Here is a 26,980-nt window from a genome sequence, read left to right as displayed (position 1 = left end):
CAAGAAGTAAAACAGTCCAAAACCTCAGATCAGAAGATGAAGACATTTTTCAAACCCCAAACAAAAGCAATAAATGGAAATAAGGATTAACTTTGTCAATTTTCACCCCTCCCACAATAAATCTCCAAAATCTTGGCTTTTATCTTAGATGGATAACACAACAGGCACCAGAGCACACCAATATTACGCAAATACTTCATGTGCTATCAATTATTTTGGAAGTATTAATCATCTGAATTGTGAAATGGTTTGACCTTTTTTGTAATGGAGAGTGTATGAAGATGAGAGTGTTAGGCTGACACATTTTTTCTCATGTATTTGGGTAGGTATATTTAAAAGTAATTTCAGAAGAACACAGCAGTGAATAGGGCTCTCCTCTCGGTACCCAGCCCCCCCTGGCCTGTGAAGTCAGAGATGATCTGTGTTACATGAGGGGAATAGGAGTGAAGCAAGAAACAAAATTTAGCGTGCTGCTAAAAAGTGTTTGGATGTTACGAAATCAAGAGAATACATTCAATGGGGATGCAACCCTGAGTGTTAGTGACTTTCAGTCTGCAACTACTAGGAAGGCTAACGCCCCTCAGATAGTTAGGCTTGGAGAAGGGGGCTGGTACAGGAGATCAGAGCAGAGCAGGTATGCATGCCTAGGGTGTGCCCTCATGGAAAGGATTCTTCTAACAGATGCCTTGCTAAAATAAAAAGGTGGCTAAGATGAATGTGCAGGTTGTGATGAAATAACAGAAATGAATTTCATGAAGAATTAACAGAGGCATCTTGAATTTCAGATTTGATGTACTTATTGATTCAGAATGATTCTGGTGTGGAACCACTTTGAACAATCATCTTTCCCAAGGCTGATACTCTCCATTTTAGTTACACTGCTAGCCATGTGTGAGTTAACATTTTACACTTTTTTCTTGTGTTTTTTAAGACCATCTCTTTTTAGTCATTAGCACAGATGGATTCCATCAACATTTCCCCGATTATTTTGAGCTTCAGAATATGTATTGCCCAGAAAGCAATATGTCCTGTACTATTCTCTCAGTTGTCAATCTCGATTTCTTCTTTACTTGGTTTCCATATATGGATGTCAATGCTTTGATTTTCAAAATTAATCATGCTGGGTAGGTGCAAGCTGAATAAAATTGGGTATTTCCCAAAGGTCAAACATATCTCTGAGCAGAAAATCTATATATGCTGTCTCCCTGGCATACTATTGTTACCCTACTAACAAGTCCCGAAAGCAAACAGTCGTGGCTCTCGAGATTAAACAATTTAAATAAGCTAATAGTTTGAGCATCCTGCTGATTGTTCTAATTTCTCTGTTTGCGTTACCCAGGTTGTGACAATTTCTATAGCTTTTCAATTTAGCTTGGATGAGTGCTAGTATAAGTTGGTTTGCAAAATTCTGCAGCAGACATTCCCGAGAGAAGACCCGAAACAATGAACTACTGCAGCACCGGGGACACAGCTGTCCTGCTGCAAGCCTTACGTGTCTGATTTTCAGATGTAGTGAGCAGTCAGGGCTCAGCATCAACCCTGTGGATGCTGAGTTACAGCAAGATTTTACTGCGTTGGTCTGAAACAGACTTAAATGGGAGCAACATTACCACCCGTATGGATTAAACACTGCAGCATATTGCAACAGTTAATTAACTGAAGCGAACTTGTCTGTGGAGGGCAACACAATCCTGCTGAGTTTACTGGGACTGCCATGAGTGCGCTCCACAGAGCTTCTCAGGCCCGGTTATAAGTGACGGTAAGTCACAACCACTCATAACCTATGAATATCTCTTAGGTTTTTGATAAACTGGCATCTTAGGTGCACTGCTGAAGTCCACGTGGTTCAAGCTCACACTTGAAGTGTTAAGGATGCAGGTGAGTGCTGAAGCCTCACTTTGCACCCCGTCCAGCAGTCTAAGTCTTGAATCTGACTCTTCCATCGCTCTGTACCTGATTCCACAGCAGGCAGCCACGCACTGCACCCAGCCGGGTGCGTGGGTTCAGGCTTTCTCTGAGGTGGCAACAGCAGGTCTGCAAACAGGGAACTGAAACCAGACATCTTGACCAAACAGCGTCATACACAAAACGTCTTGTTTTGTTATCAACTTCAGAGTTTATTAATTTATCAAACCAGGTCAAAGTGATACAACAAGTACATAAATAATACCATAACAGACATATGTCCCATGAAGAGAACGAAAAATATAACACTGTGTATTTTGTTGTCTTAAGTGACCAGAAACTGGAAAAATGCAACACTGCATTTTACTAAATGATGCTTATGGGTTTTTTTTGTTTTTCTTAAAAAGCGTTTATTATAAAATAAATACACAATCTGGATTCCACCTGTCCTGTCACAAATACAAAAAGCAGGTTGCCTTCTTCTTAAAAAAAAAATATTACAAACGCTGTACACTTTCCACTTAGTCTTTTTCCGCCAGCTACTGCTACAGACAGACGATGCCTGTGAGGTGAGAAATCAACTGCTGGTCTTCCCACCAGCTCGCTACAGTTCCTCAGAACCTCTTCCTTACAATGCCTTCACCAAAGGAACGATAAGGTTAATTCGTGACCTGTTAGATTTATAATACAATTTTGCACTTCTGCAGCACATTTCAACCCAGTAGATGCCACGTGCAGTGGCTGTTGCTGATGCCAGACTGCTGCTTCTGCAGTTACGCGGCAGTAACCTCTGGTGCAGTGAGGTCTTAGGACCTCAGTTAGGATCCGCTACACCCCTTGCAAACACCGGGACAGGATTGATGGAAGCAGAGTCTACAGTCCCGTGGAAAGGTGGTGGGACAGTTCCCTTAGCTCTCCCTGTAATGAACAGTGATACAGAACTTCTAATGGCCAGGTGCTCGTTAAGACTGCGCTGTGGAAGGGTATCAGCGCTACCAGGTGCTGGCAGCGGGGCGGCGGGCTCCCCTCTGAGGAGAGCTGAGGGGCTGCCCCATGCCGGACACGGACGGTTCCAGCCGGTTCCAGCCGGTTCCAGCTGGATCCAGCCGGTTCCGTCGGCCCCAGCGCAGGGCACAGCTGAGCCCCTCTGTGAGGGGAAGGCGTGTTGAGGAAAGGGCAAGACGGGCGGCGAGGGGTGAGGGACAAAGTGTGAGGAACAGCCCCGCCGCACCGAGGGCCGGGCAGGAGGGGGGGAGGCGCGCCAGGCCCCCACAGGGACGGCCCTGCGGCCATGGAGGGACTCCGGAGGATTTCCCTGCAGCCCACGGAGGCTTGGAAAGAGACCCCCGTGGTTCTTACTGATACCAGGTGAGAGTATTTCGTTCTTGCAAATCCACGCGGTTGCTGGAGGAGCTCCCTTTTAGCATGTTTTCCTGCTATGCAGTGGACCATGTTGAGTGCTTGGCAGGGAGGGAAGTATTGCTAAATATTATCTGCTCTCTGCCCAGGCCTAGGGACAACAGGGTGGTTATATGCAGGCAAGATTGCTAAGGACCTGAGATCACCCTATATGTATTCTCCTAATTCCCTTCAGCCTTTCTTCCACCTTCATGTCTGTTCTCCTCACTTGCTCCTCTCTGTTGAGAAGCCCTGCATTACACTCCTCCCGACGCTGCGGGCAGCACAGGCAGGACCGGGGCGGCATGAAGAAGCCTGGCCCTGAGGCCTGCATTGCAGAGGGAGGCTGCCAGGGTTTGCTGCTCAAGACAAGGATCCCCTCAGGATGGTGAAGCTCTGCCTGAAATGGGCTTTTGGCATTCAGCACTGAACTCTGCCCCACCTTCGTCGCTTTAGAAATGGGTACACCCTGGAGTGCTGTCACTGGCAGAATGACAAACCTCAAAATCCTTGCTGTCAATGTTGATTTCACTCCCTGTGAAGACCCAGCCCCTGGCTCACACCATTTCCATAAAGCTTTGTTTCCTAGCGTGTGTTTGAACAGCAGTATTCCTGTCTGCTTGTGGAGTAGAAAATGGGAGCAAAAGCAGGCAGAGTCACTTGCTTCTTGGGATTTAATCCAACATTGCAGCCACGAGGCAGTGCAGTATTTTGGTGACTCTTCAGAGAAAATATTTTTTTAAATTACACTTTTTCTGCAGATGAGAGCCACCTTTCTTAAACACACTGTAGACACACTATACTAAATTTAACAGAATCTCTCAGATTTGTTTTTCACAAAGATAAGTTTCCACAGAACTGCTGTGCTCTAGAGGCCTGCTGTAGCTGTTTGGTGTTTGTCACGGGAGAGAGCTGTCCTTGAAGTGTGAGAATTGAGAGGTTACTCTCAGAAAAATGCAGATTAGGTTTGTAACAAATCAGAACAAATAAATTAAGCACTGTCACAACTCTTAAGGAGTTACTAATCAGGAGTTTTAACCCTCTAGGTGTTTTGAAAGTAGGGCAAGTACTTCACCACCTTCTGGCAGTCACTTTAGAAGGCAGTTTATCAGCCAAGACCATGTGTTAATAGGGCCCAGAAGAATGAAGTTATTAGGGCTGTGATAGGGAGCTAACACTTTACATTTTTTAGAGAAGTGGGTGGAGGAAACAGTGAAAACCACTTAAAAGCGAACATTTGCTCAAATTGCTACAAAAATATAGTGATTGCCACTAACACCTGCTGTTCAGTTTATGGACTCAGTTTGCTCAACTACAAGACATCATCCCAAAGGCAGGCTGCTTAGGAGTTTGTTAGTTTAAATCTGTTTTTATGTCTCCAACACAAGTATTGTATCACTTGTATTTTTCCTCCACTACTAAAAAAAAATCCATGAGTCATTTCAACACCAGAAATGGTATAAACTCAGCACAGGAAATAATGCTCTCCATAGCTCCTGCACATTTATTAGGTGTCCTTCTTTTCATTAGTTTGAATAACTTGCCAAATAATAATAATAATAAAAATGTTCTGTTTTCTCTTTGTAACTTGTAAAGAAATGCAACTCTGGGAAAGTACAGTCTCTCTTTCTCCTTCTCCCACCAGTAATACAGAGCCTCCTAGTCTTTTGGAGGAGATATTTGAACGGTTGACACAGACCACTACACATAAAGCAGCAGATTTGCTGTGCATGATGTGAATAATTACTGCATTATAGTTTTGGGTTTTAGGGAACTGTTGACTTAAGCAAAATAAGCCTGCAGTCCAGCTGCAGATCCAAGTTTTCATAAGTTTTCTTGTGTTTCTCCCTCCAGTGCTGTCTCCCTTAACAGTGACCCTTTTCAGACTTTTCAAGGTACAAAACCTTTACCAAATCCTCGAGCTCAGTCCTGCACACTCTGTTTTCACACATTTGGCTGATCTGAGCTTCTCCCTCGCTAAATATTTTCCACTGGCCTGAAAACAAAAATACAAAGGAGACAGATACTGACTTAGAAAAGGGCATAGGGAACTTTGAAGACATTTACAAGCATTCTCTAGACCAACTGATTCACAATGGTCAAAGAGAGAATGTCCAATCCTCCCATGGAAAATATTCAGAGTATCTTACAATCACGTAACATATTCCATGCAAAATAACTTTGTTAAAAATAATAAACAAGGACCAGAATATTATTCCTTTCTTTAATTAAGTAGTACTGTAAGTTGACCCTATTTATTCAACCATTTATGACGTTGGATACTCTGCTTTATGACAGAGTGATGTAAAAATTTAACTCTAATGGCAAACCAAAGTATTTAAAAGTTGGGAAGCAACAAGTCTAAAAGTGTTTTACACACCATGAACTGTGCCTACCTGTGAGGAACACCAACTATGTTTGCTGGATATTAATATTTCTATACATTTTTGATAATGTTAATAGAAATGCCCGCTGTCCTGGTAACTAGAATACTGTATTACAAATAACAATGATAAACTTATGGAAGGCTGACAGCAAAAAATTAGGAAACTTTTTATATGAAAGGGTGTCTGCTTCTCACTAAGCCTGTATTATCAAGAATATATTGTTTGTGGGAAAAATACTTCCTTGCCTAATTAGAGACCTCAGAAAAAATGACAACTTGTAATGCAAAAGAACTGGGAACTAAAAATGTCTATACCTTAATTCAACTATCAAATTAAGTTTCATATCACAAGCTGGATGAAATACAAAAAAGAAATTGAATCAAGAGTGATAAAAGAATTACATGTCCTTTCAAAAGACAGATTTTAACAATGAAGATATTGTTAAGAACATAGGAAAGACTTCTTTCAAATGTATATGTATGTAGGAGAACTCCTTGAATCATCTCTGAATTTTTCCCTTCTAAATGACTTTCTAAAAAATTGGGGTAACTTGACATGTTAACTTAAATAAATCCAAATTGCGCTGCTGTGCTGACATCAGCTGTATTTCAGACTTACGTCAGTATGGGTAGAAAACAGCCTATCCTGTATTTTATCAAATTACAGGAGACTAAGACAGCATGGACATGAACTACTGTTATATGTAGCTATATTTTAAATTGCTGTATTTTGATTATTTAAATCTAACTTCTAAAATATTGGAGCCATGTACTGGAGGAAAAATTAGTACATCTGTTTGACTGTGTTGAGTAAAATAGAGTGGTTTTTCAAGGCTATGATTATATGAAGAAAAGAAATTTGAAGAGGTCAAAATTTTACTTACTAGGGGTTGTCCTTGTTATCTGCTTGAAGTAAGGAAGTTCTTCAAATTCTCTCTTGGACACTTTTTCAACATAGAAGTGACGCAGAATCCCTTCACCAAAGAAATGAGAAGTGCATGTTACTGGAAATGTGACTATTGTTTTAAACCTGGGTTGCTGTCCTGCCTTTATGTAGAATTACTGCTACATTGAGTCACCTTGTGAAATAATCTTTACCAGCTACGTGGATTTTCAGCCTATTCTTTTTTATTCTGTCTGCCACCCCCGTTTTTTTGCTACTCCCCTTCTGTGGATATACAATTGCGGAGAGTTTATGAGGGGTGTGAGAATTAGCCAATTCTTTTCCAACATAACTGAACCCTTCCTTAGAATGAGTAAATGTAAGATTACAACAGAAGCCCAAATCCCAGTGTCTTGGAGAAAAACAGTATCATTTTGCAGTCAGATACCATTATGCCTGTCATGAGCTAGCAGGTAACATCACTGTCAAATCATCACAAGGCTTTGTGGCTTCTTGAACACACACGGTAGCTATTCACTGTCCGATCGTCTGTGACTTCCTTTCTGCTCAGACTTTGGGCTTGGCTTTGTGCTTTAAAGTGCATTCTAGACATGCATCATTTCTCTGTAAAGGGCTGCACTATATGAGGGTTTCCTATGAGGATCACCTGCTTTTTGCTTAAAGTAGATTAAGTAGATAGGATTTTTAGGAGGCTGGAGATAATTTTTATTATACTAAAAGTTCAGGATTTGCAGAAGTGCTTAGGCTTCTGAATGCTTTTCTATTTTTTTCTATTTTTAGCAGTTAGTCTGGTAAAAGATACTGTTTCCATCCTTAATACATTTTTTGCTGGTATTCTAGACCGTCATGAGTGTAGCACCACTAAGGCAGACAGGGCAGACTGATTTCAATGGAAAGCTTTTTGGTCCATCCTAAATAAGAACCTCCAGGCACTTGGTTCAAACCCTGCTACATATTTCTCTGCAATAAATTACACAGGGTATTACTGACAACCTGTTTGTCATTGTGCTTTGGCTCACAATGAAGGGTAGGAGTTTACAGAACTACAGTTTTGTTTGTTATTAATGGTTTTTGTACAGCAAGACTTGAGTATGTTGGAAGTGGCTGTAATAGGGATATTGTAAATAGCCAGAAGAACAGCAGTCTCAAGATGCTTGGATTTGTAAATTGTCCTGGGATTTTAATGGAAAATGATACACTGTTTAAAGAACTTGCTCAACTCACCTTTTCTAATTGTCCACACATGTATTTCTATTTGAGGTGGCTTTTCAGTCTCTACTGCAATTTTTCTGATGGTTTCTCCTTCCTCTGTGAAAATGGATTCATAGACGGGAAATGTCTCTTTCCCACAGAAGTAATCTTTGCTGTCAAAGGTTTGACTTGGCACTTCTTCTGTTTAAAAAAAGCCCAAAACACATACTACAGCTGTAATCAAGTCCTCCAGAACTTACTTGGCACCGGTAGCCGAGCAGGTTTAGTTTAAAAGTAGAATTTTTACTTGTATGGCCACACAAATCCATCTCCAGCTAAGCCCAGACACTTAAAAGTGTTTTATTCTGCTAGATTCTGACAGCCTGTCTATGGTGGCAAGGTAATATTCATATTTATAATCTGGTTTCATAAGGAAATGAACTGTGTAAAACCATGTGGTCTGTGAGACTCCTCACAATTTTTGAACCTGTTGTCCACTTTTCAAGCATATTTGAAATAATGGTAGCAGTCTCAGAGGTGATAAAATAAATAAATAAATGAAAATTGGTGGTTGGACAGAGTGAAGAGACCCAAATCAATGCTTTGCTGAGGAAAAGGGCAGGTAGAGCCTACAAGGTTTGCATTTTGGTTGGCAGCAGCCAGCTGGCCAGTACAAGCCTGAGCTAGCCACAGTGCACGTTATCTCTTGCCCACCTCGTAAAGTTGTAGAGCATATAAGTAGAAATTGTAATTATTCTGTTGGTAATTGGACGTTGGACAAGAATGTAAGAGAGATGATGCAACTCAGAAACTCGGACTCCTGTTTGTGGAAAAACCCTAATAACTAATACATCTCCATACATACAAGACACTGCAAGAAGAGGTTCAGCTTTCTTAATAATTGGCACATAGAATCTCAAAGAAAAAGACAGTAACTTTCTTTTTGCTATTAAATTTTCTATTGAAGCCCGTTAGCCAGCTGACTGTTCTCATCTCAAATGAGCCCAATAAAAGCTGTGGCTCTCTGATTCACAAGTATCCAAAAGGATGTAGATACACACGTCCTGCCTGCCACCTGCCACTGCATCGTCCTTTTTCCCAGTAAGCAAGGCTAGCAAGAGAAAATGGGAAGTGTGCTTTCTATGAAGGATTTCTATGTATGACTGAACAACTCATTTCCACCCAATGTATCACCAAACAAACATAGAAATGGGCCATACAGATTAGAAAAGAAGTTTAAAGGCACAGAAGGGAACTGGACATTCCTTTACCCTTTATATCATATGCAACATGGCTGGTCATTTGGCAGACCATCAGCAGATTCATATTAGCAGATTTTTCACTAGTTGTAGGCATTGATTTTAGCCAGTAATGTCTACATAAGTTTAATCATTAGTGCAGCATAGAAACAATGCTAAATTTGTGATAAGTTAGTATTTATTTTAAGGATTAAGTTACATAACTGCCACCAATCAATTTATAATCAGATTTTGAATCCTTCTGGTACACTTTAAAAAAGAGAAATGATACTATCTCCATGCAAATTTCACAAGTTAGAAAATGATTTGAAGGTTCTGTGGGCACTGGAGTGGGGGAAGGATGGGAGAATCTTTTGACAGTAATGAACTTTCTGTGTACTTTCTTTGGAAATGAGTGTCAGGAAGTCATGCTAACAGTAGAGAGAAAGGCAGTGACTGAGCAGAACATACATGCCCCAAGCAGCAAGCCCCCCCATTTGAGGAACAGCAGGGAAGAGCAGGGCTGGCCAGGCATCTCTGCCTTTCTCACATGGAGACGTCTGCACACACATTAGAACAATGGGCACAGCTATTGCTATTTTCATTAGATCTTATTGTGACCAGAAGGTTTGAACCAAGCCCCTTAACATGCACAGCAAAAAGGTGGTCTGTGATCAACTTTGTTTTACCTGGACAGACTTTACAGCATTTTCCTTCTACTTTCTGAGGGTATTTGCAGGGATATTGTTCTGGACAATGAATTTTCTTACATTCTTGTTTGGTGATGTTGCAGGTGCACAACACACACTCTACGATTCCAAAGGCCCGGAGATTAGGATGCCAAGATTCACCATGTGAGTACGTTTTGCCATTTGAAACACAAACTACAAAAGAAAAGAAAAGGAAGAAAAAGTACAACTGGAAAAGGTATGTTCATTGGCTACCTCTCTATGAATATTCATTTGATCCATGCACATTTCTTTAAAGCGGTGTCTCTATGCATAATTTGTTAGTGTCTCTGGCCCATTTCTCTGCTTGTTAACTTGGAGTTTCGCTACTTAAAATGAGTCTGAGCCTGCGATCCCCCTTTTCTGAGCAGTTTTGCCTTGATTTCAACTCTGCTGACAGTGGTGTCCATCACTGTTTTGAGGAGAACAGTGAAGGTGGCCAAGTCAAGTATTTGACTAGCTCCTCTCCAGTGCATGCATTTCAGTTGTGCATCATTAACCAGCTTATAAAACTCACTCCTCCTTCCCCTCCTAATCTCGGTCCACACACAGGACACAGCATGCTACACTGGCTCTGCCTTCTAGAACTGAATCTGCAGATGACAGGATCATGACATTTGCTACTGAGTCATCTGCAAAACTTTTCTTCCATTAGCTGAACATGGCTTTTGCAGTGAGAGCCATGCTATCAGCAGGATGGATTAGTGCCACCTGAGCCTTTTATTGCTTTTGCATGAGAGTTCCTGCTACACAACACATAGAACAAAGCAAGGGAATGTTGCAAAATGAAGTTTAATGTCCTTTGTGGAAATATATATGTCTATAGGTATATAGAGACATTTGGCTTTTGGAATCACAAGGAAACATTAACATGAAAGAATGCATATGGGACTGAAATTTCATTCCAATAGCATCTAAGCACCTCAGAATATTTATTCATCAGTGCCCTTGGGAGACAGAGAAATACTGCTGACACAAGGAGAGTGGAAAAATCCATGCCTGGTGGAAGCCAGTTTGGGTCACCCGGCAGTTAATAGGAATTATATCACTTTACACCATGTTTGCATTTGTCCTATAAACCTTGCTTCTTTCTTTTTAAATATTTAATAAACACAAAGAAAAATGCAAACTAATCCTAACAAGGTGAAAGAAAGGGCACTGCCTGATTTCTAAAAGCAACTGAAGTGAAGCTGGGATATGTTGTAAATATTTCCAATTCTTCTAATATGCCATCATTTTTATTAATGCTTTTATTTGTAAAATATGTTCCTATTTTGCCCGTAACTTTCAAAAGCAATTTAATTTTTATCTGTAATCTGAAATTTACATCTAACTGGTAACAGATGTGACCAACTGGCTTATACTTTACTGAGTTACTGAGATTTATGGGGAGTCTTTTTTGTAATGTATTGTCTTTCATAGGGTTATGCTATCATTTGGTTTATAATTTGCTACTTTTTAACTCTTTCTTAAGACAGGTTTTTATTCTAGAGGTAGGAAACAGTTTTGTTTCTCAAATAAAAGCAAATAAAGTGTTATCTGTATGCTAAGAACATGGGAGAAAAAACTAAATGACAAAACTGCTAAGTACTCAGCTGCTCAGCAGGCTTCTCACATGCTTAAATACTATATTATTAATTATATTTATGCTTATATGGAGGGTTTTTTTACCAGCTAGAGTTCTCCAGATCCTTTATAGACATAAATATTTCATGATTTCTCCGTGACAGGGGAAGGGATAATACATGACATTGTGTAGATACATATTCTCTCTGTTTTAATGGTTTGTTTGGCACAGAACAGTTAAATAATTACTCTGAGGTAGCAGATGAAGCCTCCAGTAGAAGCCAAAATATGGCAAATAACTTCTAGTTCCCTGATGCCCTGTTTTTAGTGCTCTTCATATTTAGAATGATAAATCTGTATCCATGCAACTGCACGGTATTTGCATGTCAGGATAGTTGTTGTGTGTTTATTTTTTAACTTGCTTAAATGCGTCTCAGAGGGCATGTGCATTAATTAATAAAACACTTGTTAACTGCACAAGAACAAAAGAAAATATATGGTCAGCATTCCTGTTTCCTTCATGGGGATCTCTCAGACACTCTCCAGGCAGTGAATGTCTGAAGTTGCAGCAGTTACTATATACTGCATCCAGAAATATGCTATTCGTCTGTATGCTCTTTATTTGCTGAAACAAATCAGTTAGAAATTGCTTTGATGATGTCTTCATGTGTGAATTACATGTCAAAGATATTGCACTGCATGGAGATTCCTGCTCCTAGATTCAGCATAAAACACTGGCATGATCTGAATGTTTTTTCATGCTTGTTCAGGTGGATAATAAAGATCCTATGGCCAACATTCCTTCTGTTAGTTAATACCTTAAACGATTAGTTGGCCCTACTACAAGGGCTTTTAACTCTTTGTGGGTAGTTTCTAAGTGCATACGGACTGGCATTTGTGGTTAGATGCTCTTCTGAACATGCGTTCTTACAGCTATTCCTTTTATGGCTTCTTAGGCCTGTTCCTGCAGACCTCTGTTCACTGAGGTACACCCACTGTTGGGAATTGAGCGTCCCACCCTTTTTATTGTACAAAACCTGCTGTCCCACTAACTGGAGAATTGATATTTTTCCTCTATTTTTGTTCTTCCTGTAATGCAGCAGGAATATGGCTTAGTCATGCCTGGATAAGGTTTGCCATATGGGCTCTAAGTTCCGCTGTCCCCATAATGTAGTATGTCCTATATTATATTATCAGAAGGCACTGAAGAATTCTTAGAGTGAGATTCATTACCTTGGTTGACTTTGCCTCTTACAGCTCAGGCATCCAGTACAGGCTAATTGCCTACTCTGCCTCTACTATTAGTTGTGGAGGAGGAAAAGCACCCATTGCATCTCACTGTCTCAGACAACTAGCTTAAGGTGGGGGAAGTCATTATATTGTCTTTCTTGAGAATAATTTGCTAAGCCTTGGAGGCAGGAAACCTCTTGATACTATGGCAAGCTTTATGGTCTGAGATTTGTGGGGCAGTTTAAACATACACTGTTTGCAGCTAGTGAAGTTACAAAATAGGAGAGACGGTGTAAAGAAAATAACCACGAACAATTTCCTACTGGACAAATTACTGTGTGAACAAGTTAGCGAATCTAAAGGTATTGTGGTGTCCTTTATCGCACAAAGTGCTCACTTCCCTGATAACCACTGCATGTGTTCTCAGAATGACGTAGCACAATCCCACAAAGTAATTCAGAGAGCAACACGATAGTGTGGTGCCTTTCCAGAGTGAAATGCACTGTTGTATGTGTAGACACAACTGATCTCAGTCAGGAGCTAATTTTGTATCCTTAATAGTTTACTGCTTTTTGTCTCCCTGATTTGCATTGGGTCTCTTGATACCAGTGTGAATTTCCAAGATTCTGCTGCCTATTTTGAGAATGTGATTGATTCCTGACCCAGAGTAATACTATAAGAAGTATTCGTCTTTACCTCGTCCGTGCTTGTGCTTGTTGTTGATGACGATTTGTACTATTGTTCCTGAAGCTTGCTGGGGATCCGGTAGGACTCCCCGGTTACTCCTGGCATTGGGAAATCGTGGAATGTTGACTACCTGCCTCGCAGAGCTGGGTGACAGGTCATAGTGGGAGCGATGGTATGAGTGTCTCTGGAGACAGAAAGAGAGCAGGAAAGTGAATGTCTCATTCCAATGAACATGGGGAAAGATGCTGTACTAGAAGCTTAACACAGGCAACGAGAGTGTTGCCACTATCATCAAACATCATTAAATGTAATGAATGGCACCATACTAAATAAAGGCCATTCAGGTTTTGCAGATAGTTAACGTGGTAATGAAGTCATCTACACATATGCAGTTGTAACTCATCTCAGCAGACATATATGTCAGTGAGGTGTCTTTATCTGAGTTGGTCATCTGAAGTTCCTAATCAAGTCAAAGGACAGAGAGGCAATTTTAGAACCTGACCTGTTGTGGATCTCTATATCATGAGGAGATGAATCACAACCCAGAAGGGCCTATTTTGCTCCATGTATTAAAAATGGTGTTCAGAGCTAGGTATCTACTTTACTGTTGTCTACTCTACTTTAAGGTTAGATGAGAAGAATTGTAAGCCTGTCTAGTTTTCCTCATCAAAATTGCTTTCTACTAAGGCACCAGTGGCAGACCATGTCCAGAACAACTGTCCAGCTTTGTGTTTGCTTGCAGCTTTAAACTCTCATGCAAGGCCAGGGTTAGCTTTGCACAGACTGAGCAGAACTGTACTAAAATCTGTGTCACAGACCGGGAGGTCTCATTTTATTTGCAAAGGAAAGTGGTGGTAGTAGTAGTAGTAGTAGTAGTACTAGTGTGCAGCAGGTTTTCTAGGGCGAATACACTGGTTGTTTTCAGAGAATTATCTTCCAAAATACCCATGGGCATGAAGGAGTAGTGTATATTACAGCAGTTATTTTATAAGGCAAGATTCTTCTCACTGATCCAAAGACCTGTTGGTTCATGTATTTAGGTAGTGCACCTAATGCTTAAAAGCTCTTCATATTCTCTCCAAATGCTGTTATAAAAATAATCTCTTGAGGAGTAAGTTGTTAATGGATACTCTTAGCCCCAGAGATAGTGAATCCCCTAAAGTAAATATATACATGTGTATATGTCAACTGGGAAGTAAGTGTTTGCAATTATGATTTAAAAGTGATGCTTGCATAGCAAACAAAGACCAAATCCAGAGCCCACAGGAGCTCATGGGAGTTTATAATTTGGCGTTATTCATGAATTCAGGTTGAGTTTATTAAGGGGTTTGCAGAAGTGGAAGAAACCTATTTTGGGTAGATTCACAGAACTCAGGATGAAGCAGTAGATATCCAGACCTGTTATCATCCTTTTCTCTTTTTTCCCCAATGTGCTGACATGCACAGAACAGCAGGAAACTATGTCTTTAAATTGTAGGTCACACTTACAGCTTCCCTGTTGGCTGGCTGCCGGAAGATATCTCCATCGGAATGTTCCCATGATAATTCTCCATCTCCTGTACATGAAGCAGAGCAGTATCGGTTAGGGGAGTAATTGTGCAACACCTTGGGAGATACGTAAGGGAAAAGTCTCATCCAGCTTTACAGCTAAATTTAGGGTGGAGGTTGCATCAGTGTGTAGAAGTGTCAGTCTGTAGTCTGACTTTATTATACTAGATTCTATAGAGATCAAAAGGAAGATCCCTTCCCAAACATCATGCAAACTCAGGATGAAGATTTACTATCAGATTTATGCATCTTAACAATATGCTATGGGCAAGGTAATTTCCAGCAACCATTTGCTATGTGATCTCAGGCAAAGGTGAGGAGACATGACTTAGCTAAGCTCACAGAGAAAGGCTAAATTGTGTGACCTTACATCTGCTGTGGGCTGAGGGAACCCACAAGCACAATTACTGTTGCTCAACTGACATGTAACTTGACTGAGAATTGAATCCTGAAGTATAGCCATTAATAAATAACATTGTATTATATATATCAAGAAAAAGTAAGCCATATTTTGTCCTGCAAATTTCCTGTCCCCATATGTATATGGTTGTTTTTTCCCTCTTATTTATGCTTCATTTAATAAAAATTGCTAAGCCACAATTCACCCCCAGGTATGATTACAAACCAGGGAGGTGCTTTCACCTGTGTGTGTCAAAGGTGGACTGTTTCATAAGTAGAAGTGATGGCCATGCTCAGTGCCTGACTCATTAGACACAAAACAGCAACTCTTCCAGGAAGTCAGGCACATGCAATGAGTTATGGAAGGATGTAGGAGAAGTTGGCCCACTAAGACTGGATCCCATCTAACCTCATAGGATCCTATATTTGCATGTAGAGAGTATAAAATGTTCAGCACTGCTTTTTTGAATCGGGCCAATAAAGTACTACAGAATAAGGCTCATAGCACTAAGGACACTCATAACAAAGAAAGGACATTCTGACTTGTCTTTTAAAAGAGAAAAGGTTCTGCTAGAGCACTTGTGATTTGTGATGCAGAAGTAATGAATGCTTTTGAGAGTCAGTGTGAGGGACTTGTGGAGCCAAACGTGATTCATGGAAAGGAAGGTTGGAAAGAAAAAGAAACCCTCAGTTTCTATTCAGGAGTAGTGTCCAGCTGTTTTCTTTGTAAAGACAACTTCATAAATACAAACATAACTAAGCATAAGCTGTGGTGGAAATTTTAGCAGGGAAAAATGAGTTCAGGCTAGAGAGAGAATGTGGCTTTAAGAAGTTTTTAGAGATGTATTTAGAGGTGTTCCTTGATAAGACAAGCCACGGAACTTGAACTGATACCTGATTCTTGGAAAACTTGTACAAGAACAGGAGAAATCATTTAGTGTGGAGCTGAGCTTGGAATTTATCCCAGCCTTGGAATTCAGATGCAGGTACAGATAAGACTGCTTTGCTAGTGGCTCAAAGCCTAGCTCTAGATGTGCCAAGCATTACACTGGAATGCAGAGCAGTACCACCACATCAGGAGCCTTACATTAATGGCACAGATCATGGGCTTGGGTCCTCAAAGCAGGATAGCTGCTGCAGCAGTAGTAGCATGTGATACTGGCTTGGGAAAGTCATGGTGCTGATGCAGGTATGCCTCCAGTTCTGGAGTTAACTCATCCAGATTTAACTCAATCAGATTCATCGTGGATGCACTACCTTAGTGCATACCATGTATTAGCATTTTATCCTCTCTGCTGTTCATGAGAACTTTCCCTTTAAGGGGAAGTTGGATCCTGACATAAATCAGCATCTGAACCATAGTGCTTGGAGCCTTCTCTAGTCAGTAGTAGAGGAATGAATAGGAAAATCAGCAAATTTTAATGTATTATGTTAATATATTTGGCCATGCAGGGAGCAGAAACTGACTCTCAGTTTCCTCCCCATAGGCTGTGCTATATCTTGATGCAAACATTTTGTTTAGGTTTCCATTTCATAAGAATCACAGAGGGGAGATAAAACAGCTTATGCCATATTGAAAAGGACAAAGTTGATTATGAGAAAAATGATCACTTTAACATTTTAAAATAAGAGCAATAGACAGTGGAATACATTAAAAAAACCCTGCATCAGTGGAGGTCGTCTCTACTGCATAATCCAATTTAATCTCACCTCTCAAATGGCAATTCTAATGAACTTGGTTCTCATTAGTGACTCTCTCCGGCTGAAGTGACTGATTTCTCCAGTATATGGCTAGTTTACAGCATAGCTATGTCTGATACTTCATACTTTGAAAGTCAGTTTGATTTTTGTAACTGGAAGAGGTTGGTTTCAAATACAGCTCAAATAACTGTAAGGGCACAGATACCAGGAATCAGATGATTAGCAAGGATTTACTTTAATTAACTGTCAATGTATTACTTTTAAAACAGTATATCACTAAATTTCACTCTGGGAAACCAGGACTATCACCTTGCGTGCTTGAGATCAGAAGGCTTTATAAGCAGTTTGCCTGGCAAAATGTTTCAAGATTTATAAAGATAGTGTGGAGGAACGTGGCAGAGCAGCAAAGAATGAGGAACAATCTCCATGCAAAGGAGTACTGCATAGAGATCCTCATCCTTGCTCTGACTGAGCTGATGTATTTAGGCAGCACACAGCATTGCCCTGCCGATAGATTAGTTCAGGTCCTACCTGGTGCCACACTTAAGTTAATTACCACTGCATCTCCTCAGGTTAAGTAGCTCAGACAGCTTGCTGCACTGACATGACTATACAGCTTCTATCCAGGAGCTTGTTCCTTCAAAGAGTGCTGTACTATCCTGCATCATGCTGCATTATTAAGCACTGATGCACTCTGAAGTACCCTCTTTCTGGCTCAGCCCCTTCACTGCTCAGAGCTTTTGGTCCAGCATGTGTACTGAGTAAACTCCTTAGGACAGGGGTTGTGGGACTATACTAGTGTGTGTTTCACAACTGTAGCATCATAGGCAAAATTATACAACCGACAATATAACGCTCCTTATTTTTACTATGCAATAGTACTAAGTTGACACAAGCAGCATCTCAAAAGGATATAGCTGCACAAAGGTGCAAGCAGGAGAGTTTTTCAAACCAGCCTGGCATCACTGATCTCATTAGAGTGGTACTTCTGAAAACCACAGGTACCTTTAGGTGCTTATCTGCATCTTTGAGAGCTGGCCATAGGTACTTAAATATCCTAGAAGTGGTGATTCAAATGCCACAATACTAATAGTAACATAAAATACATTTAGAAATTTCCAGACATTTAGACAGGCGTTTACGTTTAGACATTCAGAAAGACTGGGAAGGCTCCTACGGTCAAGTTCCCTGTGTGTGTACAAGATCTAAAATGCAATTGCTAGTAAAATACTGAAGTCACCCAAGTACAGATTGACACCTAATTTAAACTGGAGTAATAGGCCTTACCCTCTAAATTGAAATTCTTGTGTCTTGCATAATTTGAGCAGGTCTGGTAGAAGCTCCTCTTTTATTGCAAAGCTTTTCTACCCAGAGCAATAGTAGCTATTTCAATACATCATTTGGAGCCTTGATTTACCTTGTTACGGGGATGCAACTTTATCATCAGTGCACTCTCTCCTTGTTTCAACTTAGGAAAACAAAAGCAGCAAAGTTACCCTGCTGGAATTTGAGGTTTAATTTCCCAACATGCGTTGGATTGTAAGTACATGGGAAACTTGCAGATAGTGTCGTTAAGTGGCAGTGCTGGTGCACAGACAGGGCTCTGACAGGGGAAGGAGTAAATTCAGAGCCTGTCCTTCTGTGATGGTACTGGAACTTACCTCTGCACACTGGACAGCAGGACTCCGGAACAGAAACTGGGAAAGAGCAAGTTAATTTGGGACAAGTCTTCAACCCACAGTACACATTTCCTTCCTGCCAGTAAAACACAAGGAGAATTTAGGAGGAGTCATTGATTATTCTGGTACTGTATAGGCATTTTTTATGGACATGCTTAAATCTAGTACGTGTGTTTACATAAATGCCACTCTAGTATGCAAAAGCAGAATATTAGACCAATGAAAAGTCTGAATAGCTTTTGAAAATTTCTTGTTGCACAGAGGAAGGTCCCTTTCTTTAATAAAACAGGGCAAAAAAGGAAGAGGTAAAAGTGGGTGGGTAGAAGAACTGCAATTATTGTAGGCTGAAAATGTACCTGACATTGTTGGTACTAAAATCACCCAGTGTAAATTCTCACCCCTGCTCTCCCTCAGTTGTGTCTTACCATTGAACTGGAGGAATAGCTTAGCAGTAACTAAATGTCATAAACTCTGTTCAGTACTTGGCCTGTTAAATTTGTAGTTAGTGTAGAATATGATGATGATTTGATCAGAGGAGGTCCAGAGTTCCAATACTTGATACTGAAGAGCTGGTTGGATTGAGAGGGATGTTTTGGTTCAGACACTGGTTCTGAAGAGTCACTGGGTGACTGCTCCAATATACTAGATTTGAATTGGTGACATCTCAGGAATGGCTCTGTGGCCCAGTGCCAGTTTACAGAGCTGTCCACTCCCAGCCTGTGGGGCTCTTTACTTACAGCTTAGTCCAAATGAATTCAGTCAGTGGCTTAGTGATATATTTTCCAGTCAGGTTGAAGTGAAATATTCTATATATGCCAAGTAGCAATATTTTACCTGCTGCCTCTGCACTGTGTGCTCACTTATGGCAGATGCTTGACAGGGTAAGCTTTGTCCACTGGGTTTGGGTAAGAGGTAGCCTGGCATTTACCAAGTGCTGCAGACTGGCTCTGATGACTCTCATGAGTTTCAGCATTGATTCTTAATTTGCAGCCTTTGCTACGTATTGCTTATATTTCAGTGTCATGTCTTCTAAAAAGGAGAAATGAAGCATAGAGCAGGGCTCTGTCAAATCATGTTACTTACTGAGCAGCTGCACTGGGCACACTGGTTTGCTTGCCTGTTTTGGAAAAGCCCTTCTGCCACAAACATTTCGCCATGATGGTAGGTGGTGCCGTTGTATTCACAGGATTTCCCGGTGATTTTGCTGCTTGCTGAGAAAAGGGAGTCTTCTGGAAGCAATGGGAAAGGAACACTTAATGCAAATGTTCTTGACAACTTGCAATATCACAAATACAGGGGAGGAAAAGCTTCCCTTCTCCCTCATTTATCTTTATTACAAAAGGACAAGTTTTGTCATGCTACAAAGTATAAGTGATATTCTCATGCTGCTATTTTGCTGAACTTTAACAATTCACGCTTTGAGTTGACTGTCCCAGTTAATCTTAGGATGTTGATGATCAACTGCAATGACAGCACTGACGGCCATGTCTCATGCTGCTGTATTTTCTCTTGCTCTGTCTGCTGTAGCATTTGGTATCAGGATAGATGGGTGCAGTTATGTGCCCACTTGTTATATTTACATGGCTTTTTCATGCTTTAACAAAGAAAGCATTAGGTAGGTCCTGTATACACAAGGAATCCCACTATCAATAGCAGTGTTCTAGCATAGTTTCCCCCTTCTTAGTACTGGTAACATTTTATTAATGATTTGTAGTGTTGTAACCCATAGAAGACTTAGTTGCAGGTTAGCAGGTTGTGCCATAGGGCATGCATGATTCCATGCCATCAACAGGCACAAACCTTCTGGCAGAGGAGCAGTGATACTGATGATGGAACTGCGTCAAGAGAAAACTATGTACTATGCAAGTGTTTGTTCCTAGTGGCCTTCACAATTTGTTGCTGTTGTTTTTAAAATGGTCAAAACTTGTCAAAGGCAGACTTCAAAAGCCACCCAAAAGGTGATTTTTCTCTGACATGCATTTTAATGTCAGATGTGCAAATTGAGTGAATTTTGTTTGCAGAACTCACTGCATATGACAAAGTGCACAAGATGGCAGTGTCAATTCAACCCTGAAACCTCCTGTTTCAACTCAAGATCATATCAAGTTCTGCACCACATGGGTTAAATTTTCTTCTGAGACATTAAGCTATCCATACCTTATGTTAAAACATCCCTTAGATTGTTTAACTATTAGCAGTTAACAAACTGTGCAAAGGGATTATACTTTACCTATGAAATGTAAGTCACTTGATACCTATTGGTTAGTGAATCTGGCACTATATATTTACATTCACATGAATTTAGCATCTCAGCATGGGAAAAGATATTTTGAACAAGAGCTCTATGGAAGTAACAGTGGAGTGTTTGTTCTCTGGAGCCTGAATCACTGCAAATTTCTAGGAATGCAGCTGAAATTTCATTCAGTGTGTTTGGGCTTTCATGTAAAAGAAACCTGACCTGAAAATTCAGGTTTTGCTGTAGCCCCTTTCATTATCTATCAGATAAACCCGGGGAGACTTTTTTGTGAAACTGTGCCACCACAGAATGCACATTTTTCAGCTGGGAGCCCAAGTGAAAAAGCAGTTTTCTGCTGGCATGCACTGGCATCAAACACTGACATTCAGAGTTTTCCATAAAAGCATAGATCTAGTTACATTGGTCCATCAAATGTTAATAATATTTTGAATGGCAAATGTCAAATCTGGCTGTGGAACATACATGTACTACAGTATTTGAGAGTCTAGTGGGTCAGCAAAGAACATTCTGCAGGAGAACGGCAGGAGAAGTTAGCCTTTTAGGGTTCCTTGCCTGACATTTAATTTCTCTTCAAGAGACTTACATCACCATCGTTTCTTGGGATTTCCAAGAGTCATCTCATAGAAAGCAGAGACAGTGCCAAACCATTAGTTATCCCCTTGCCCCCTAGGCAACTGGAAGAGCAGAACTGGAAAGAAATGGAAATGAAAGGAGAATACAGATGGTTCTTGTCTGGATATGAGGCCCTGTTCCGGCAGCTTCTGCAGGACATTGCTGTGCCCACGTGGGATGCCTGTCCAAAAGCAGTGTTTGGCTTGTGGTCTGACATTTGCGAAGATCAATACTTGAGTGACTCATCGTGACTCTTCAGAGTATTGGATGAAGAGAGTAAATTTTACTGCAGGTTTACCTTGGTGTATGCCACATTGCTCAGATCATTATGAAATCACCAAATGCCTTTAAACTGTGGCTTCTAAACAAGGGAAGGAAGATGGTGACATTTTTATTGCTTGGAAAATGAGTGGAGAGTTGCAGTAGGTAGTTGTTTTCATCTATATTTCTTTTAAGTTGATCATAGAAGTTAGGCCTATAACAGCTAAATCATAGCATGCAGCCGAAAACACATGTACATCTGCCTATCTTTGGAATACGGGATGAAATTCTATTGCTATTTTGAAGTCTTATTTGATGAAATAATTATGAGAAAAATCAGTTTAAATTACAGGGAATAAGACCATGGTTTAGGTCCTATACTGCACATACCTGTGCATATCGATTATCTTTTAGCACATTAAGTGAATGGGCCTATTTGGTTGCATAAAATAAGGCTTAGAAGTTGTTTTCAGATCAAGACCACATTACTGTTATTGCAAAAAAATATATATGGTCATGTATCGGAGACAGCATATTGGAGAGCACAACTGATCATCTCCAAATACAGCATCTGTCTAAAACTGCAAGGAAGCCTTGTTTATACTGCATGTCTAAATATAATTTCTGTCTGGTGCAGCTTCTCTCTCTGCCTTTGCTAGTGTGTGACTGACTTTCTACAACCAGGACTTGCCTCGGTTTCTTTTCTAGTGCTCTTTAAATCATGGCTAATTAAGAGTTCAGACTCCCTCATGATATATTCTCCTGTAGAATGTGAAATTAGAGTCATTGTGGATTGTTTTAATAAGCACCAGGTTCGAACTCTGAAAAATCTTGGCATTAATATTTATATCAGCATGCATTAATCTGTGCCTTAGTTAAGGTATGTTAGACTTAGATTAATTAACTGCAAATATACTGCATTGCTCAAAGCTCTATTTGTAAACCTTCCTTAATAATCAGGATTGTTCCCAAAGCCTTATCTGGCATTTTAATGGTGCTGACTAACATTGCTTTAATTAGCTGCCTCTGTAAAGTACCAGGCAAACCATCTGTGTGAATCCTTTTAATTAACTGGGTTCAATCTGAGCTTTTCTTTCTGGCATTCACAGCATGTCGGTGGAAGCAATATAAAACATACAGGGTAAAGATGTTATAGCATCAATTGGAAAGGAAGTATCTTTGTTTCTGTGGTTGGCATTTATTCTCTAAGGGTTCAGGCTCCAATATAGAAGTTGACAGGCATGCTTACATTTGCCTGCGATTTTAGTGGGATCAAGATAAGACTATTAAATAACAGTATGGAAAGCACTGATTTATCCCCAACATTAGCATTGGGTAATGGCAGGGGGCTAAGACATGCAACCTAGGCTTCATGTGACTTGCTGTCGATTTGAACTTACCCTGTAAGTAGCTTTAAAGGTTGAACCTGGCTGAAGAAATCTTTCAGGTTTTACGAGCAGGCAACAGAATACAACTGTATCAAAAGTGGATTAGCTTCAAAACAATTATTTTTTTAAAAGCAATTGGAGACTATGGTGGCTATGCTTGAATTCTTATATCCAAGCATTCCTCTCTTCCAAACATTGGATTCTGTCCACCTTCTGTTGTGTACCTAGGCTGTTTTTCACTGGCATACAATACGCACAAGGTTAATCCTGGCCTCAATGAACGCAATAGAAAAGTTTCCTTCAGGATTCAGCCTAGGTGCTCGCTTGAATGCTGCTTTTAAGATTATGTTTGAGATAGATGCTTGTACTAGGAGGAACTGCTGATCTATACAAACAAGATTTGTATCAATTCAGATCTGTAGTACAGCCTGATATAAAAATTCACAATGAACTAGAACTCCATGTAGGTATAGTTCACATATTCCATGAACCATAGTCCATTTGACAGGGCATGTGAAGAAACAGTATGGCAAAAAGTTTTCCATGAAGGGTTAGTAACTTAGTATGAAGTGCAGCACTAATGCTTTCCTGATAGTCTGGCAAAACAGAGTTAGGTATTAATTTGATAAACCACAGACATTTTATGGAAATTTTCTGGTTCAGTGGAATCTACTCCAATCACAGATTTTTCATGGAAAGCTGCCTGGGTTCCTGATGGTCTGCCCATGACTTGAGGTTTCCAAGGGCCAAGGTTTGAGGGCAGCCATACTATGTACACAGACCAGGGCTTCCCGGCTTCTGGAGCTTTCCATCTCCTGGGAGAAGCAGATGCTGTGTCACATGGATCACAGTCAGTTTTGGAAACACCATTTTTTAGATTTTTCTGTTTACAACTCTGTTCCTTCCTGGATTGTAAAAGCTTTGTCCCGAGATGCTTTACCCTTACTTGGATATGGAGCAGAAGAGCATCAGTTATCTGCAACTAATCCCTTGAATAGCTTAGACAAATTCCATGGGCAGTTCCTGGTGTTCGAAACAGTAGTAACTTCTGTAGAAGTATTTATGTGCAGAGAGTGAGAAGCAGTAATTTGCTATAAGCAAACTAGCCTTTTGGGAAATGTGGGGTGACTTACTTGAGGAAGGGCTTTAGGATCCAGGCCCTACTACAGTTAATTAAGTTTTCAACTTGGATCCTTCTGGATAGTCAGGAAGCACAGGTACAACAGCTAACAAATGATTTTAGGGCACTAACAAAACTGGCAAAACCACCTCAGAATCAGTACAGTCATGGCATGATAATCAGTATGATGTGACATCTGACTTTCAGGACAAGAAAATCAGTTGCTTTTGGGTGGTCTTTGCCATTGTGGACAACAAGACCAAGCATCTTGGGTTTCTGAAAGTCACTGTGCTGAGTTTTGCTGATCTGCAACCAGTAATAGGTTGAAGTGGTAACCAAGTGCACTCCCAGAATGGAGACTGTACAGATTAGACAAGGAAGGTGTGTAGGCAACGTTCATGCTGCTGCATGCCCCTCAGCAGGGTCTGTTAGGACCCTGCACAGCACCTCAGTAAGAGTCTGTGGGTTTTTATTGCATCTCTATGAGATACTTTCTTGTACAATATTCTGGCCATTCTTGTTAGTATTTGACTTAACACGCTCACTATTGCTTATTTTAGTATCAGAACATCTGGCAAAGATCATTTTTAAAAAATCCTACAGACTCTTGGCTTGCTGACTTAGAAACTATTTTTAAACTGCAACATTCAGAATCACCTAGTGTCATTTACTGAAAAAGATGGGCTTTTAACATCAAGCAGAAATGCTAGGCGCTCAGCCTGGCTTGTTTTTTGCAGTTTGTCTGTTTTATTAACCACCCTTATAAAAACAATCAAGTGCTAAACAATATGAAATTAATCAGGAGGTCTAATGCCTTAAGAAACTTACCATATTGGGAACTGTTCTGCAGATAAGTCTCTCTGGTCTTTTGTAAGTAGGCAGATGATAGATTATGAATTTTAATCCAGAGAGGATTTTATGAAACATGTTTTCTGAATCAACACAGAGCATAAGCATGTGCAGACCAAGAGACTGAGGATTTGTTTTGGAACCCTGTTTACTAGACAAGCAATTGAATTCTGCTGTAACTCTGGGACAACTGTTTGCGTTGACCGCTCTCCAGCATATTCACTTGTATTCCCAGCGAGTTTTGCTACTTACTGAACACTGTTGGGAGTGTCAGTTTAGTTGCAACAGGTACTTCAAAGCTTTCTAGGCTGTATCCTGGTGCAGGAAACTGTCTTTGGTCACCAGCTAACTGGTCATCTTCACATGCTGCTTCTGTACAGAAATCAGGTCACCCCAAGTTGTAACATAACATCATGTAAGGCCGTATTACTTGCCTTGACATTTAAAACTGGCATAAGAATTGCAGGTTAACTATTCAGAAGCAACACATAAAGAGCAATTATGAAGGTCAAAATAAAACACAATTCTTGGAAATGTGCAGACCGTGACCATTTCTAATGCCAAAGGGGAACATGACTAGAGTATGAGACTACTTCTCCCTGTTTTGCTTATTGAAGATTTTATGAAACCTTAATCAGCTTAGGTACACACACTGTCCAACGCAAGTGGGCAGCACTTCGATGACTTGACATCTGTTTTTGGAAAACTGCTTGGGTAGGAGTTGCACATACTCCTAGGTCTCTTTCTTTAAAAAAATATTGTTAATCCTCCTCCTTCATGGAGTCCAGGTCTTTTCCCTACAAGCAAAATCATTCTCTAGGGTAACTTACACATCAGTCAGTAGAGAGATTCAGGGATGATTCTTGCTTATTGAGTCTTTTTACTGGTGTTTTTCATAGCAATGTAAAGGCTAACACAATGGGCTTCAGGTTCCACTGTGAAGGATTAATTCTAGGAGGCCCCAAAATACTAACTGAAGTAGTCAGGAATAACAGTAATGGGATAACTTATTCATGTGCAGAAAATTACATTTCTGGATAAAAACCTGCAGGTGGAGTTGCAATTTACAAAGTGGGTTGAAAGAAATCCAGGCAACAATGTCAAATAAAATGCTAACTTGCACTGACTGCAATTCATGCTAGGAGCTGGAAGCATAAAATGCAGGGAGGAGAGAGTTGCAGATAAGATGTTGGAAGCTTCCTTTGTGTTACACACCTTGTCACCTCTCTAGCTTTCTTCAGCTGCTCCCAGAATGCAGGCTGCAGTTGCCAAAGGCCAACCACAATGTAAAAAATGCTGTATTTTCCTCCACTACTGAAATGTGTTTTTAACATGAAACAGGCTGTCACCCACAGGAGTTGTGCATCTGTCTTAGAACAGAATTCACTTTGTGTTTGTGTATGGGACAAGACTTCCCCAAATTAGCTAGTCTGAGTACTATCATTCATAGCAATAGCTGTATCCTGAGCCAGACACCTGCAGAGTAGGAACTGTGCCTCCCACTCCAACTTTTGAGCTTTTATCTGAAAGTGGAGCTGGGACTGGCAGCAGCAAAATCAGTTCTTGTTTTTTTCTGCCAAACACCCATGACAATAGGCTGACTAGTGCTTTTTTTTTTTTTTTTTAATTCCTAGTGCAGAATCTTTAAAACTTTAAGGGCCACAATACACCCTAAGGTCCCACCTTACATGTGGTGAAGAGCATCTTTTACACCACAGTATAGATTAGTCCATTTCTTTCAGGTGGGCCCCAGTGAAGCCAGGGAATGATTTCTGGAAGGAAGTACTCCTCAGTGAATAATTCTGGGGACTAGGACTCTTAAGTAAAAAAGGTGTAGTGGTTTAATTTCAATTTTGGGGCAGCAATATTGAAAATTAATTCAAAGCACATGAGCTGTGCTTTGGTTCAAAACATTTCCCTTTAGCAGGTAATG

At 40.4% G+C, this 26,980-nt stretch overlaps 1 protein-coding gene across 3 annotated transcripts in view; it reads right to left on the bottom strand.

The window, feature by feature from the left end:
• Window positions 1-2,093: 2,093 nt before the first annotated feature.
• The window catches only part of CHRDL1 (chordin like 1), a 45,300-nt gene continuing 20,413 nt past the window's right edge, over window positions 2,094-26,980 (bottom strand). The window contains exons 5-12 of one of the 3 annotated variants that reach the window (XM_069810963.1): window positions 19,644-19,789; window positions 18,543-18,636; window positions 14,722-14,789; window positions 13,243-13,417; window positions 9,712-9,906; window positions 7,818-7,982; window positions 6,574-6,663; window positions 2,094-5,299 (exon numbers count right to left, since the gene is read on the bottom strand). In XM_069810963.1, the coding sequence (XP_069667064.1) occupies window positions 5,169-5,299; window positions 6,574-6,663; window positions 7,818-7,982; window positions 9,712-9,906; window positions 13,243-13,417; window positions 14,722-14,789; window positions 18,543-18,636; window positions 19,644-19,789 (1,064 nt within the window). In that variant the 3' untranslated portion in view covers window positions 2,094-5,168. Of the gene's footprint in view, window positions 5,300-6,573; window positions 6,664-7,817; window positions 7,986-9,711; window positions 9,907-13,242; window positions 13,418-14,721; window positions 14,790-18,542; window positions 18,637-19,643; window positions 19,790-26,980 lie in introns of all 3 variants that reach the window. The other 2 variants (XM_069810965.1, XM_069810962.1) reach the window with 2 other exon arrangements.

The sequence above is a fragment of the Haliaeetus albicilla genome, chromosome 23 (assembly GCF_947461875.1).
Source record: "Haliaeetus albicilla chromosome 23, bHalAlb1.1, whole genome shotgun sequence".
In the NCBI taxonomy this organism is placed as follows: domain Eukaryota; kingdom Metazoa; phylum Chordata; class Aves; order Accipitriformes; family Accipitridae; genus Haliaeetus; species Haliaeetus albicilla.
Note: the sequence above shows the minus strand (reverse complement) of the source record. Positions and strands in the feature narration are given on the sequence as shown.